This window comes from Phacochoerus africanus, chromosome 2, assembly GCF_016906955.1.
Source record: "Phacochoerus africanus isolate WHEZ1 chromosome 2, ROS_Pafr_v1, whole genome shotgun sequence".
Lineage (NCBI taxonomy): Eukaryota > Metazoa > Chordata > Mammalia > Artiodactyla > Suidae > Phacochoerus > Phacochoerus africanus.
This window is the reverse complement of record NC_062545.1, coordinates 6,881,113-6,894,849: the sequence shown is the minus strand read 5'-3', so window position 1 is coordinate 6,894,849 and position 13,737 is coordinate 6,881,113. Positions and strand designations below refer to the sequence as shown.

Here is a 13,737-nt window from a genome sequence, read left to right as displayed (position 1 = left end):
CGGACACGCAGACTACAACACAAGTGCTGGCTGCCACTTCCAAGGTGTGGCTACAAGAAGTCTGTGGCTTCTGCCTTGGGTGCTTTCTCCCCATCACTCTTGCCCTGCCCCCACCCCACCCCACCCCGTGGAACAAGTGACACCTGAGCAGAAGCCGGGGGAGGATCAGGCTGAGACAAACAGAGACAAGCCTGGAGGCAGATCACGGCATGGCGACCCTTCAGCTAAGGCCGTCACCCCTGCCAGGACCCCACGGAGCTGGGCCGGGGACCCAGACCACACAAGCGGGCATAAGTCGAGTTTCTTTGGAGGCACTAGGTTTGGGGCTTGTGGCGCTGCTGTAGAGAATGAACCCGTGAGGCCGCTTTAAACACCCGACGAGAACATCCCACTTGGCCTCGGGGGTAACAGCCAAGCCACACGAACCGAGCAGATAAAAACGGACAAGAACAGCTGCTTTTACGGAGAGCTGACCGGGCCCTGGCGCTGCGCAAAGACCTGGCAACACGATCTTAGGGGACCCTCTGGGGCCGCTGTGAAAGAGCACGTCCTATTCTCCTGGGGCGGAAGCTCCGTCAACAGGACCGAAGCTTCGGGAGTCATGACCCTGGCGCCGCACGCCCTGGGCTGCCCACGGGTCACCCGCACCCCAGGGAGGAGGCAGCCAGCGAACCCCCGAAAGGCGGTAACCAGAGCCTTCGCCGCCTGGTCTGCGCCAGCAATGCCAGCTCTCGGGGCACCAGAGCCTCGGGGACAGGCCACCTGAAGGACCTCATGGGTAAAAGCTTATAAAAGGACTGAAAGCAGCACCCCCTTTTTACTTTTAAAAAGAATCCCATCGTGGCAAGTTCCCATGTGGCTCAGCGGGTTAAGAACCCAACCATGTGGGTTCCATCCCTGGCCTCACTCAGTGGGTTAAGGATCCGGTATTGCCGTGAGCTGTGGTGTAGGTCGCAGAGGCGGCTCAGATCCCACGTGGCAGTGGCTGTGGTGTAGGCTGGCAGCAATACCTCCGATGTGACCCCTAGCCTGGGAACTTCCAGGTGCTGCAAGTGTGGCCCTAAAAAGCAAAAGAAAAAAGATGAATCAGGTTAGTTTTTTTGAAGGTCAATTAAGACAGAAGTACTGCTGAATAAGTCACATAACAAGATGCTGTTTCATTCCTTTCAAGGGTCATAGGAGTATATGGGCCGCTCATCTGGCATCACGCCCTTGAGGGAACACCCAGAGATGCTAAATGGTTCCCTGCCACGCAGGGAGAAAGTCCTCCCCGGAGAACACAGCCTGGTGCTTCCACCTGAGCTGGCCCAACCCGCACAAGGTCACTGACACCCTCTCTCATCCTCTCCCGGTGCCTCTGCCAGCACGTGGCTGCATCAGAATTTGTAGAGACAGCCAAAGCCATCGCACCAGCTGTTTCCCGGTGCTGGGGGGGGGGGGTGAGTAGGATGATGTGGTCACCCGCTGCCCCCTCCCCATCCTCCCTCCACTGCTGCCAGGACCTTGGGGGCTCCAGGAAGCACTTCAGCAAGAATCTAGATAATCTGACGGCACCCGGCAAGGCTACCCGGACTCCACGAGGGGAGATGCACCCGCCCACTGCCTCGCTGCGTGAAGTTCCTCAAACTCCTGGACGGTCTCCAGCCCAAGGGGCAAAGCTCATGCGCTCACATGCAATGTCTGCCGTGTGGTGTTTATGAGTCAGAAATGAACTCTGACCGGACAGGGCTTTCATCAGGAAGTCAGGGTGCCAGGTGAACAGTCCCTGCGTAGGACAGCTGTTCTGCTTACTAACTTACCATTTTATTTTTTATTATTCTTTTTCTTTTTAGGGCTGCACCTGCGACACATGGAAGTTCCCAGGCTAGGGGTTGAACCAGAGCTGCAGCCACCAGCCTATGCCACAGCCACAGCAATGCAAGATCTGAGCCGCATCTGCGACCTACACCATAGCTCACAGCAACACTGGATCCTTGACCCACTGAGTGGGGCCAGGGATTGAACCTGCAACCTCATGGATACTAGTCAGGTTCTTAACCCACTGAGCTACAACGGGCAGTCCCTGCTTAATAACCTTCAAAGCATCTGCACCCTTGGGCTCTGATTTGTAAACTGATCAGGATTTTGGAGTCTCTGCTGATCAAATGCTGAAAGTGCTAAGACAGTCACCACAAGGACACCTCCCCTTCTCAGCCCCCGGTCCCCCTCCAGTCCCAGGTCCTCTCTCCACGTGACTTCTCCTCCAAGCCCCTCGTGGGGTCCACCCTCTTCCCTGCACTGTGTCGGCAGACTCTGGTCGTTTCCGTGAGCATCCCTGTTTGTGCCCCTGCTTCGTCAGTTCCTGCTGCCCCATCCCTGGTCCCCTGAGGGTACTGAGGGTTTTTACTCCCCAGAGTGGGCCCTGCGCAAACCACGAGCCAGGGGAAACTGGCGGCCTGTCCCTCCCAGGCTGCCCTGGTCACTTTCCGACACAAAGGTTCCCCCACAGCTTTTCCTCCCAACACCATCCAGGAGGAAACGAGCAGCAACTCTGAAATTAGACTTAGCTGTTCCTAGCCTGGGGCAAATTTCTTTACCCAAACTGAGGCTCTGGCAGTTTATTTGTCAAAAGTAAATAGCAACAATATCACAAGGATTGGAAAGAGCACACACAGGTGAAAGATGCTTTTAGAAGGAGCTCGTGGAGTTCCCGTCATGGCGCAGCGAAAATGAATCTGACTAAGAACCATGAGGTTGCGGGTTCGATCCCTGGCCTCGCTCAGTGGGTCAAGGATCCGGCATTGCCGTGAGCTGTGGTGTATGTTGCAGACGCAGCTTGGATCTGGCATTGCTGTGGCTATGCGTAGGCTGGCACCTGTAGTTCCAATTAGACCCCTAGCCTGGGAACCTCCATATGCTGCGCATGCAGCCCTAAAGAGGCAAAAGACAAAAAAAAAAAAAAGTATTTAGAAGGAGCTCGTGGTCACAGAGCCACAGAGGGACTGGGGGGGCAGGGCACAGGCCCTGGAAAGTGCCTCTATGTCCAGCACACTTGCTGCTGCCCCAAATGACAGGCGTCTCACATTCTGAGCGTGAACATACCCACGCCACCTGGGAAGCCCAGAAAATCAGCAGCTGCCCCCATACCACAGCTGAAGTTCCAGGAAGCCCAGGCCGCAGGCACGAGCACTGGTGTTCTGGGCAGGATGCAAAGACATCAGGTGCCCTTCCTCCTGCAACGGAGGGAGGATCCAGCCATCAAGCATCTGGATTCTCCATGGGGTTTGGATGATGCGCCGTTCTCTCCTCCCAGAGAGAATGAAGCCACAGAATTATAGCCCAGATCTCTGCCCAAGGCCGCTTCAAACACAGGTATTGGAAACTCTGGGTTTGTTTTCCTGAAAAATATTTGCGCACGCACACACACACGCCTGCACAGACATCACTGTCAGTTCTGGAGGAACAAACAGGAAAACAAAGAAGAAAGCTGTTGGCAGGCGGGCCTGTCCATTCTGGAAATCTCTGCAGTGCCTATTCGCCCAGGCAATGCAGTTTTCTAGAAGCCTGAAGGCAGCAACCTTGACTTACACTCCTTCTATGTCTGGAAAAATGGCTAATGACCTTATAGTTGCCTTTTGATAGTTTAACTGCAAAATGACCATCACTTGTCCTAAAGGCATTACTGGAACCTGTTTCTAAGCATATATATTTTGTTTCCTTCTTATGGCCACACCTGCAGTATATAGCGATTCCAAGGCTAGGGGTCAAATCGGAGCTGTAGCTGTTGGCCTACACCACAGCCACAGCAACACCAGATCCGAGCCACATCTGCAACCTACACTGCAGCTTTCGGCAAAGCTGGATGCTCACCCCGCTGAGCGAGGCCAGGGATTGAACCTGCATCCTCAGAGACTATGTCAGGTTCTTAACCCACTGAGCCATAGTGGGAATTCCCTGGCCCCATGTTTTGCTTAAAAAAATGTTGAAAAAAGCAAATACAAGTGTGCCCCAAGGCTACTTAGCCCTTTTAGCTAAAGGGCCTTCCAAAGCAGGCGGAGGCCAACAGCACCCAAAGGGGCATCTGAGGCTCCACGGGAACGTGGGCACTGGACAAGGAGACCTTCTCCAGGGACTGAGACAAAAGTCACCCAGGGGAACCCAATACCAAAGGCAGGCAAGAAGTCCAACTAGGTGGAGTAAAGCAAGATTTTCTACTTATTCTGAACCCTGCAGGTCAAACTCTCTCGCTTAGACATCCAGCTTTCTTGGGCCCACGAGGACAGACATGCAGAGGTGGGGTCTGCCTGGCAGCCAGGGAAGGAGCAGAGCAGTGAGATTAAGAATACGAAGTGGTTGGAGTTCCCTGGTGGCTCAATCGGTTAAGGATCTGGCATTGTCACGGCTGTGGTTCCAGTTGCTACTGTGGTGCAGGTTTGATCCCTGGCCTGCGAACTTCTGCACGCCGCAGGTGTGACAAAAAGGAGGAGAAGAAGAAGAGGAAAGACTATGAAGTGGCATCCAGCCCTAAAAAACAGGAAAAAATAAAATAAAAATAAAAAATAAAAAAGGGCCGGTATGTGTTCCTGACTCCCAAGAGGTTCTGTAAGGGTTAAACAAACTGAGAGTCGGAGAAACGCGGGCACAACCTAACGGCTGAATAAACAGGATCCTTGCTCACAAGCGGAGGGCACCCTGATTCCGAGCAAGAAGGAAAAGCAGTAGGTAAGACCCTCTCCCCAAGGCTGGTGAGGCGCCTGCAAATCGTGAAGCACGGAGAGCAAAGAGCCAAGAGCAGCAGAGCCGGGGATGCCACTTACCCCTAAGACCCCGAAGCGCTCGGCCAGGCTCCAACCACAGAGAAAGTCGATCTCAAACTTGTGGTTCAGAACGACGATGGCGTTCTCCTTGCCATACTTGGGGTACGCCCGGGGGTCCGTGTGGATGACGCACTCCGTGCCCGACCACCACTCCAGCAGCATCACCAGCTCTGGAACAAACCACAGACAGTCGGTCACGTCGCCCGCCCTCTGTCGCCACGGGTCCCGCCCGCCCGCCGGGGTGGAAAGCAGCTTTGAGGGGCCAAGGTCTAGAGCATTTGGGCCAAACCCTAGTCCTTGAAAAGGTGCGGAAGCAGAAGGAAAAATGAGAGAATGCCGAACATCTCTCCAGGGGAGGAGAGGAAGCTTCGAGACGGCAAATGGCTTGCCTTCCTTGATTAGGTGCCTTGGGGACAAATAAATCAGCAAGCCGGACTCCATCAAGAATCCACGCCCTTGTGTTTTCCGAGCCTTGAAAGGCGGCGTGAGGTGCTGTGCAGAAGTCTTAACGTCCTGGGAAATGACTAATCAGGAGACTTATCAATGCCATCAGAGAACACTAAATACTCATTCTTTCTCTGGAATGATGGAGCGGTGCAGTGAGACACCTGCACCCAAACACCAAGGATAGATGAGGGCCATCACCTCACAGGCCTCAGTGAAACGATTAAAACATTTTTTCAGGAGCTGGTGAAAATAAAGTCCTTTTTCGGGCAATAAGGACCAACTGGTCTTTATTCTTCAGGGACACCTTGAATCCAGGTCCCCAATTCCTAACCTGGTGGCCTCAGGACAAGTCTTCATCGTAGAAATTGTCCGGAAAAAAAGCTGAACCTTGGTAACTAAATCTCCAGCTAGAGAGCAAGCTCTGGAATGGAGGGTTAAAGCTTTATGTATGTTCAGCTAGTGGACGCGTGGCCGATGAGCCCTCTGCAAAGGGCGTGCCCCTTTTATCATAACTGATTAACGGGGTACACGTTAGGCTGAGGACTCATTCATCCTTCGCCCCTGCACCCCCCCCCCCCCGCCCAAGTGACACATAAAGCCCAGCAGGTGTGGTCTCAGCTCCAGCCAAGCCTCATATGTGAAAGGCTGGAGTGGCTGCCCTGGAAACCTCTCCCATGGAGGCTGGAGACTGGTGCTTAGGAACTGGGGTGGGAGGAGGGGGTGCCGGAACTCTCTAGAAGACATTACTGTCTAGTTTCTCAGCATGCCCACTCTGGGGCTTTAGACAGGTAAACCAAATGGGACCTCAGCGCCCTAATCTTTGAGGGGATTGCCCCATAGGGTTTTGTGAAAAGTACCGAGCAGAACACACAACAGATGCTCCCTGCAAAGCACGTGCCAACGCCCAACCAACCCAGGCTTCCGCAGCTACCGGTGTCCGTAGAAACACCCAGAACACATCCCTTACTTGACACTGAAGAGTCTGCCTATTCCGAGGAGTTGAGAAGATGCCACGCCCCCAGGCAGGTGTCCCATGGGCTGTGACATGGGGACTGACAGCCAGAAGCGGCCACCAGGGAAGGGAGGGCGCGCAGCACAGCGAGTGCCCTCGCAGGACAGCCCTGCGGGCGGGCCGGTTCCCCCTGGGAAGAAAGCTGCTTCTCCCGCTGCACTGATTTCTCCTAAGAGATGTCGGCAGGACCGCTCTAGGCCACTGCTCCGCCCAGAGCCCGAGCGAGCCCAACGCAGAGCCCCACGAGGCAGCGGCATCAAGCTGAACGGTCCCCTGGGACTCCTCGTACCAGTGCCTCTCTCTGTGCCCTGCTGCTCCCCGCCCAGGGCCCGGCTGAGCCCCCCTCTCACTTTCCCATGGCTGCCCCTGGGCTCCCATCCTCCTGGAGACGCTGCCCAGAGGCCAGGAGAGCAGAGGCTGCTCACGGGGTGGACGGCCGCCCAGCATGGGGCTCATGGGTTTGGGGGCCGCTCACAGCCAGGCTCCAGGCCTGGGGCGGCCACTCAATGTTCCCGAGACCTCTGGCCTGTCTCTCTGTGTCCAATAGGTCTCCACGTCCTCATCTGCGAATAAAGACAGGAAAAGCTTCTAGAGACGGTGCAGGTATTAGATTATGAGGCACCTGGCCTGATGTCGCCCACAGTAGGGGACTAGTTAAGCTCTTCTTGTTCCTGTCACACTCACGGTAATTTTCAAGCACAGGAGGCGCTGTGACCACTGAGGGCGCACGGCAGGGAGAGGCCGAGAAGGGGGTTACAGCCACTTCTGCACCCGAGCAAGCTGTTAGGATGATGATTCCACAATGAAGCCAATGAGAAGTCACTGCAGCCTTTTTTAGGAGGTCACAGCAGCAGCTAATTTGCATTTTGAAAAGATCACTTGGGTTGAGGCGGGCACAGATCAGAAGCGGGGAGGCCAGTTCGGGGGTGACGGTGGTGCGACCAGGGGGTGAGTGGGGACAGGCCCGATTTCTCCCTCACCCCAGCAGGCTCTTAGTGGCACAACTGGACACTAAGTCTCACTGGGTAGAAGAGTTTTCTTTCCCCCTTTTTTTTTTTTTTTCCCCACCAAAGGGTTTCGATTTTTTTCTTAACTGACAAGAAATACACTCACAGAGTCGCACAGTAAAAGAATTCAAACCATCCAGAAAAGGAAAATGTAACGTTCCCGGAAGGCTTGGCGTGTCCCTCAGAATCCCTTTTCTTGTTTGTGTCCAGCTGAGGGGCCGCGGGAGATGCTCTTAACGTTTTGCAGGCCACCCGCCGGCCCAGGTGCTGATTTGCTTCCCGGGTGTGATGGAGCAGGTGGCCCTGCGACCGCGGCTCCGACCCTGGGCCTGGCAGCGCCTGCTCCGAGGAGGGCCTGGCTCCCGCAGAACCCACACCACCCATGGTGGACGCAATAAGAACCCACGTGGGTTTCAGTCTGTGCTCTAGGGCCGCCAGTCGGGCTTGGGGGTCCCGACCTCTCAATTCCCCCACCTACACCCGTCACCTGCTCCTGACTGCCCTGGGACTTCAAGCTCCAGCATGAGCCGCAGAGACAAGAACCCTCCAGAACGGGCCAGCCTAGCCCCCAGAGGGGACTTCGGTGTATATCCAACCCCAGGGGCCCTTCCTCCCGCCCCCTCCCCCACCCCTAACTCTTAACCCTTCTCCAGGGTTAATAATTAGGAACAGCAGGGAGGGTGGCCTCCCAGTCTTGTTCTTAGGTGTTTACACACAAACACACAATCACATGCACACACACTCAACACGTTTTCCACCCGTAGGTGGGGTCATACTTTCTCAAGCTTTATAAACGCATGCCTAGAGTTCTTCCCCCCCTCCCCCTCCGAACGGCGTAGGTGGGGCTCTTTCCATGTTAATACAGATAAACAGAGGTATCAGCAAATACTTCCTGGGCTCTGGCTGCAGGCTGGGCGCTGCTCCGAGGCCACGCGGTATTGCATCAAATCCGCACATTCACCCTGCGAGCCTGGGAGGCACTATTATTGTCCTCATTTTAAAGATGAAGAAACAGTGGCGCAGGGACAGCTCTCATTCTTTGTTCAATAGATGAAACTGCCCCTTTTCGAGGTCAAAAAAAGACAGAATGGCAGTTTCATGAATGGCAACCAGATGCAGAGCAGTTCCTGCTACAGATACCCTGAGATTTGTTCAGCTATTTGGCCATTGATTTAGCATTTTCCCACTGTTCCAAATACCATAGTAAATATACTTGAAAATGCATGCTAAAAAAATTGGGGAGGTATTTCTCCAACATAGGTGTGCCCAAAATAGGATTATGGATTGAAGAGTGTGCGTGTTATTCCATTTTAAGTATATTTCCAAATCGCTTTCCAGAAAGCTCCTGCCAACGCCCGCTTGAATCAACAGTGTGGGAGCAGGTCCCTTTCCTGCTGCTTGGACAACACTGCAAGCTCCTGGAGGCCAGGACCCAGTGCTCTTCAAGGCATGTTCCCGGCGACTGGAGGGATTCTCATCAATTACTTCGTGACATCCTCCAGCCAGCACCCAGCCTCATCCATCTCTGCATCTCCCGCCTCTCTGTCCCAATATCCAACACACTGGGCGTACTCCAAAAGCGTCCGCTGGGAGTTCCCACTGTGGTACAGTGGGTTAAGGACTGGCCGGGTCTCTGCAGTAGCTTGGGTTCAATCCCCAGCCCTGCACAGCGGGTTAAGGATCCAGCTGTGGCCCAGGGTGGTGGCAGGTCTCAGCATCGCTCCGACCCCCTCCCCCCACGGAAGCAGGAGCACCACATTCCCTGGAACCTCCAGTTGAACTGAAGCGTCACCAGGCGGCAGCTGGGCAGGCACTCCTGATGGAAGACCACGGGCAGGGGAGCAGGACAAAGGAGGCTGTGAGAAAGCAGCCTCTCTGGTTTGTTTAGGGCACACCGCCTGTCAGGAGTCTCAGACCGCGGCCCGAAGAGCTGGCACTTTGACACCAGGAGCCACCGGTAAACACCCGCTGGGTAGACGCAAGGGGCCAAGAAGCACTTTCTGGTTCGGGTGTCAAAACCATTACAGGGTGAGCAAGCAGAGAAATCAACGAGGCTTTGACCTAATGAATTCTCATTAGGTCAAAGCCAAGAGTCAAGCAGTTCACTGAAAAGTAGAACAGCTTGGAGTTCCCGACGTGGCGCAGCAAAAATGAATCCAACTAGAAACCAGGAGGTTGCAGGTTCGATCCTTGGCCTCGCTCAGTGGGTTAAGGATCTGGCATTGCCGTGAGCTGAGGTGTAGGTCGCAGATGTAGCTTGGATCCCGTGTTGCCATGGCTGTGGTGTAGGCCAGCAGGTGTAGCTCTGATTTCTATCCCTAGCCTGGGAACCTCCATATGCTGCCAGTGAGGCCCTAAAAAGACAAAAGCTCCCCAAAAAAAGAAAAGCAGAACAGCTTGGAGTTCCTGCTGTGGTGCAGAGGGTTAAGGATCTGACTGCAGCAGCTCAGGTTGTTTTAGAGGTGAGAGTTTGATCCCTGGCCCAGGAACTCCCATATGCCAAGGGAGTAGCCAAAAATAAATAAATAAAAAAAAATAAATAGAAAAGCCAGTAATTAAAACAAAGCATCAAATCTGAAGATGGGGAAAAGGGGGCTTCTGATACCCCTGGAGAAGAGCCCTGAGGTCGCCACGTCCTGCAAGGGGCTCTCAGTGAGTTGCTGGAGGAGGGGCACTGGGACAGAGAAGTCCCGTGATCTGGTGGCCTGGGTCCTCCCCAGGCCCATCTAAGACTGTAACTTGGCCGTAGTGTCCTGACCCCAAGGGTGAGTGTGTGGTGGACACGTCTATACGGAGCACCTGTAACACGCCCCTCTGTCCAGGCCCGGGAGACAGGACAGAGGGCCCCGCCCAGGAAGGCCACCTTGACTGGTCCAAGGTCAGGTGCTCTCGGGTAAAGAAAGTGTCTGGACACAGACCTTCTGACGTCCACGCTGGGGCTTCCTGCGCCTGCCCCTCGGTTCACTGTGCTCCCTTAGGGACCAGGGAGAGTGTCGCAGTCAGGCTGAGCCAGCGGGGGGTCCCGGCCGTGCTGGGGTCCACGAAGCAGGAAAGGCAGAGGAGAACGACAGAACCAGGAAGGTGGGGAAGCAACGGTGCCCCCCAAGCCCAGCGCCGCACAAACTGGAGCACCAGGGGACTGTCACCTGGGTCCTTGATCAGCCTGTACCTGTTGGCCTTCGAATGGGGCCAGGAACCCCTTCATCTGACCCCTGGCCCTGGTCCAGGAGCCTGTGGCAGACTGAGCCCTGGACCCCAGACTGGGCTTGTGGCCTGGCCCGGTCTCCACGTGATGCAGAGGCAGCAGGGGTCCCGCACAGGCACCAGCCACCCCACAGGCCTGTGGACCCCAGGGCTCCTCCTGAGGCCTGCAGGGTGGGCACGTCAACTGCGGGGCTAAGAGTCAAATTCTCTTGGTTCCCAGACCCAGGACGGGGACTCAGGGGGATCACCCTTCCCTCTTCAAGGCCCCCCAAGAGACATCCCACCCCCAACCAAGAGCTGCACAGCGGCACCACCCCAGGTGAGGGGCTCCATGCTTCCCTGGTCTGCAGCAGCTGCTGCATGTGTGACAGAGCAGGCTTGGTGTCCCTGCTGGTGGCTCCCCCTGGGCCCAGCGAGAGGCCCCCCGACCCCCAGACCCTCTCAGCTTCCTTACTGCATGGGGGTGACACGCACAAGGTTAAATGCATTCAGAGTCTTTGGGACCCACATTCCAGCCAGGTCCTGGCTCCAGCTGCCTTTTAGCGTCTGTCTCCGTCCCATGTCACTGTAAACACAGTCAGGGCCGAAACCCCACCACACCCCCAAGCACTTTGTCCCGACCTCAGAATACATCTCAATGGAAATAGCAGTATTTGCTCAAAGCAGGAGCTGGAGAAGATGCAGGGGGGTGCAGGGAGAAAGGGAGGGGCTGCCCCGCCAGATGCAAAATCCCGTTTCGAGAAGGAGGAAGCCTCTGGTCCCAGGGCCTCGTCACCTCGTCACCGAGACTAGCTCTTCCACCCTCCCGCCCCTCAGCTATTATTATTGTTATTATTATTCTTAGATGAACTGACAGCTAATATTATCACAGGCTCTTCCCTCACTGTGGCCTCAACCTGCCTGTTAATTTCAGGGCACCCCGTTCACCCCGGGGTTCTCAGCCGGGACCCAGTGCCTGTCAGACACTCGTCAACAGACCAGATCTGCAGCCAACATTTTTTCAGTACAACGCAGCAACTCTGAAATCTTTTGTCCTATTTAAAAATGTTCAGGAGTTCCCGTTGTAGCTCAGTGGTAATGAACCCAACTAGTATCCACGGGGATGCGGGTTCGATCCCTGGCCTCGATCAGTGGGATAAGGATCTGATGTTGCTGTGGCTGTGGCGGAGGCTGGCAGCTGCAGCTCTGATTCGACTCCTAGCCTGGAAAGTTCCACATGCCACAGGGGCGGCCCTAAAAAGACAGAATTAATCAGTCAATTAATTAATAAATAAAATGTTCAGCTTGCCAAATTTTGCTATCGGTATTTTTCCTGTGGCCGCTTCCCAAGGGCAGGGTGGCTGGAGATGCTGGCAGGAGCCCAGCGCAGGCATGTCCCCAGCAGCTCAGCCCCCCTGGATTCTGCAAGTTGCGGCCACGCGTGGCTCTGGCCAGTGGCTGCCGCCTGGCAGGCCAACGCCACTTGCAGACCAGGTAGGGCCGACTCCAAGTTATGTGAAGTAGGACCAGGGAGGGGCGTGGAGCACAGGAAATGACCTCCGCTTTAAAAGCCCAAACGCAGCCTCCAATTTCAGGGGCTGATGGAAGGACCCGACCCAGGGGCCTGTCCTGAAGGACAGATTTGGTTTTGTTCTGTCGCTACGGTGCTGGGCGGCCCGATCCCAGAGAGGAAAAAAGTAGGACAAATGGGAAACAGGGCGGGGGGCGGGGGAGAAGGTAGAGGGGAGAGGGAGCCCCCCTCCCCGGGTCACATTTGTAAAGGAGGGGGAAGATGACAGTAACTGACACTCCCTGAGTCCACTCACCCAGCACTGTCCCCATTTCACAGCTGAGGACGTGGAAACATCGAGGCTGGGCAGCCGGAGCGCTGCGTGCTGGGCGCTGAACCCAGACGGGGGCACTGAGAGAGTCCACAGGATGCTGAAAGCCCTGGGTGAAGGGCCAAGGGGGCAGAAAGAGCATTTCGGGAGAGAAGAGGGTCCGAGGAAGGTCAGAGTAAAAGGACCCCACCCTTGACCTCAGGCAGCCCTTCTCCGGGGAACAAAGATGCTCGACTCAAAGGCCATGGTGGGGGATGAAAGCACGTAACATGTGCCTGCCCTGGACCCGAGGATAACACAGCAGTGACGACCAGAGAAATAACGAAGGGACAGAGACATCGGCCAGGAAAGACATGAGCAGCACACTAGCCAGTGTCCACTCCCGGGCGGCCCCTGCTCTCACCCCCCAACCTCCCTGTCCCCAGACTCTCTGGTCATCTCAGCCCAGACACCGAGCAGCTTCTGCTGCGCTGGATCTCAGGAGTCCACACTGGCCCTGGAGCTTCAACAACCCTCCAAACCCACAGCTGAGCTTGTACGAGCCAACTGGATGCAAGGGAGAGGGCTCCCCCGAGGGCTCCCCCTTGCCCACCTAGCCCACCCCCCAGGTTCCTGCTACAGCTGCCACCAAGGCCAGTTCTCTCCTCTCTGTGGCCCTTTCTGGAAGTGCTGAGAATTCTACCACGACAGGGAAGCAGAGTCCCTGCAGAAAAGACCTCGAAATCCAAACTCTAGGTCAGCGTTCATTGTTCAAACACACGCCAACAGCCAAACTCTCCGGCAAGGGAGATGTGACCAAGGAATGTGGTGTTTTTAATAATTAACTCTCATCTAATTTTAATCATGATATAATCATACAATTATAATGTAATCTATAAACTAGGTTTATTTAATTATGTACTTGTAATAGCTTTTTATAATTTCAGTGATAAAAATAACTTAGGTTAAAAAATGAGCCCTCTCATCCTCAAAAGCTTCCAAAATGCAAAAACGAAGCCAAGAAGCTTCTGGGGTTTGAACTAAGACCACCCACCCACTCCCACACCAGGATGAACGGGAGGCCCTGGCCTTGGTTTCCACACTGGCCTGGCTGTGCTCAAACAGGGGGACGGAGAGATGAACTTGAGCGGTGAGCGGGGGCTGTGCAAACAGGAAGGCCGGGGGCCCACCACTGCCCACCGCCCCATCTCACCATCCCGCCTGAGATGCTTGGAGGATGGAGTTCGATACACAGACTTGCCACCTGACCCAGAATCGGGGCCTTCTGACCCAAGACCAGCTGCTGGCTGGTCCCCATCCAGCTCTCGGGTCTGCTGGGAGCCGCCCAGCCCTGCCTCCCTACTCACAGCCCCGTAACCGGCTCGAAACCCGGGTGAAGCGGGGTTCCCTCCCACCTAGCTACGCCCTCTCTTTTCCCCACGTTTTTCTTCCCTACCTCCCCTGACCCATCC

The 13,737-nt window shown here is 55.3% G+C and overlaps 1 protein-coding gene across 4 annotated transcripts in view; it reads right to left on the bottom strand.

Moving 5' to 3' along the window:
- AGPAT4 (1-acylglycerol-3-phosphate O-acyltransferase 4) overlaps nucleotides 1–13,737 on the bottom strand; it is a 112,225-nt gene that overhangs the window by 14,809 nt on the left and 83,679 nt on the right. For 3 of the 4 annotated variants that reach the window (XM_047769784.1, XM_047769782.1, XM_047769783.1), the window contains exon 3: nucleotides 4,797–4,966. The exons of the other annotated variant lie outside the window; for it this stretch is intronic. In XM_047769784.1, coding sequence (XP_047625740.1) covers nucleotides 4,797–4,966 — 170 coding nt within the window. The remainder of the gene's footprint in view (nucleotides 1–4,796; nucleotides 4,967–13,737) is intronic. 4 annotated transcript variants of the gene reach the window in all.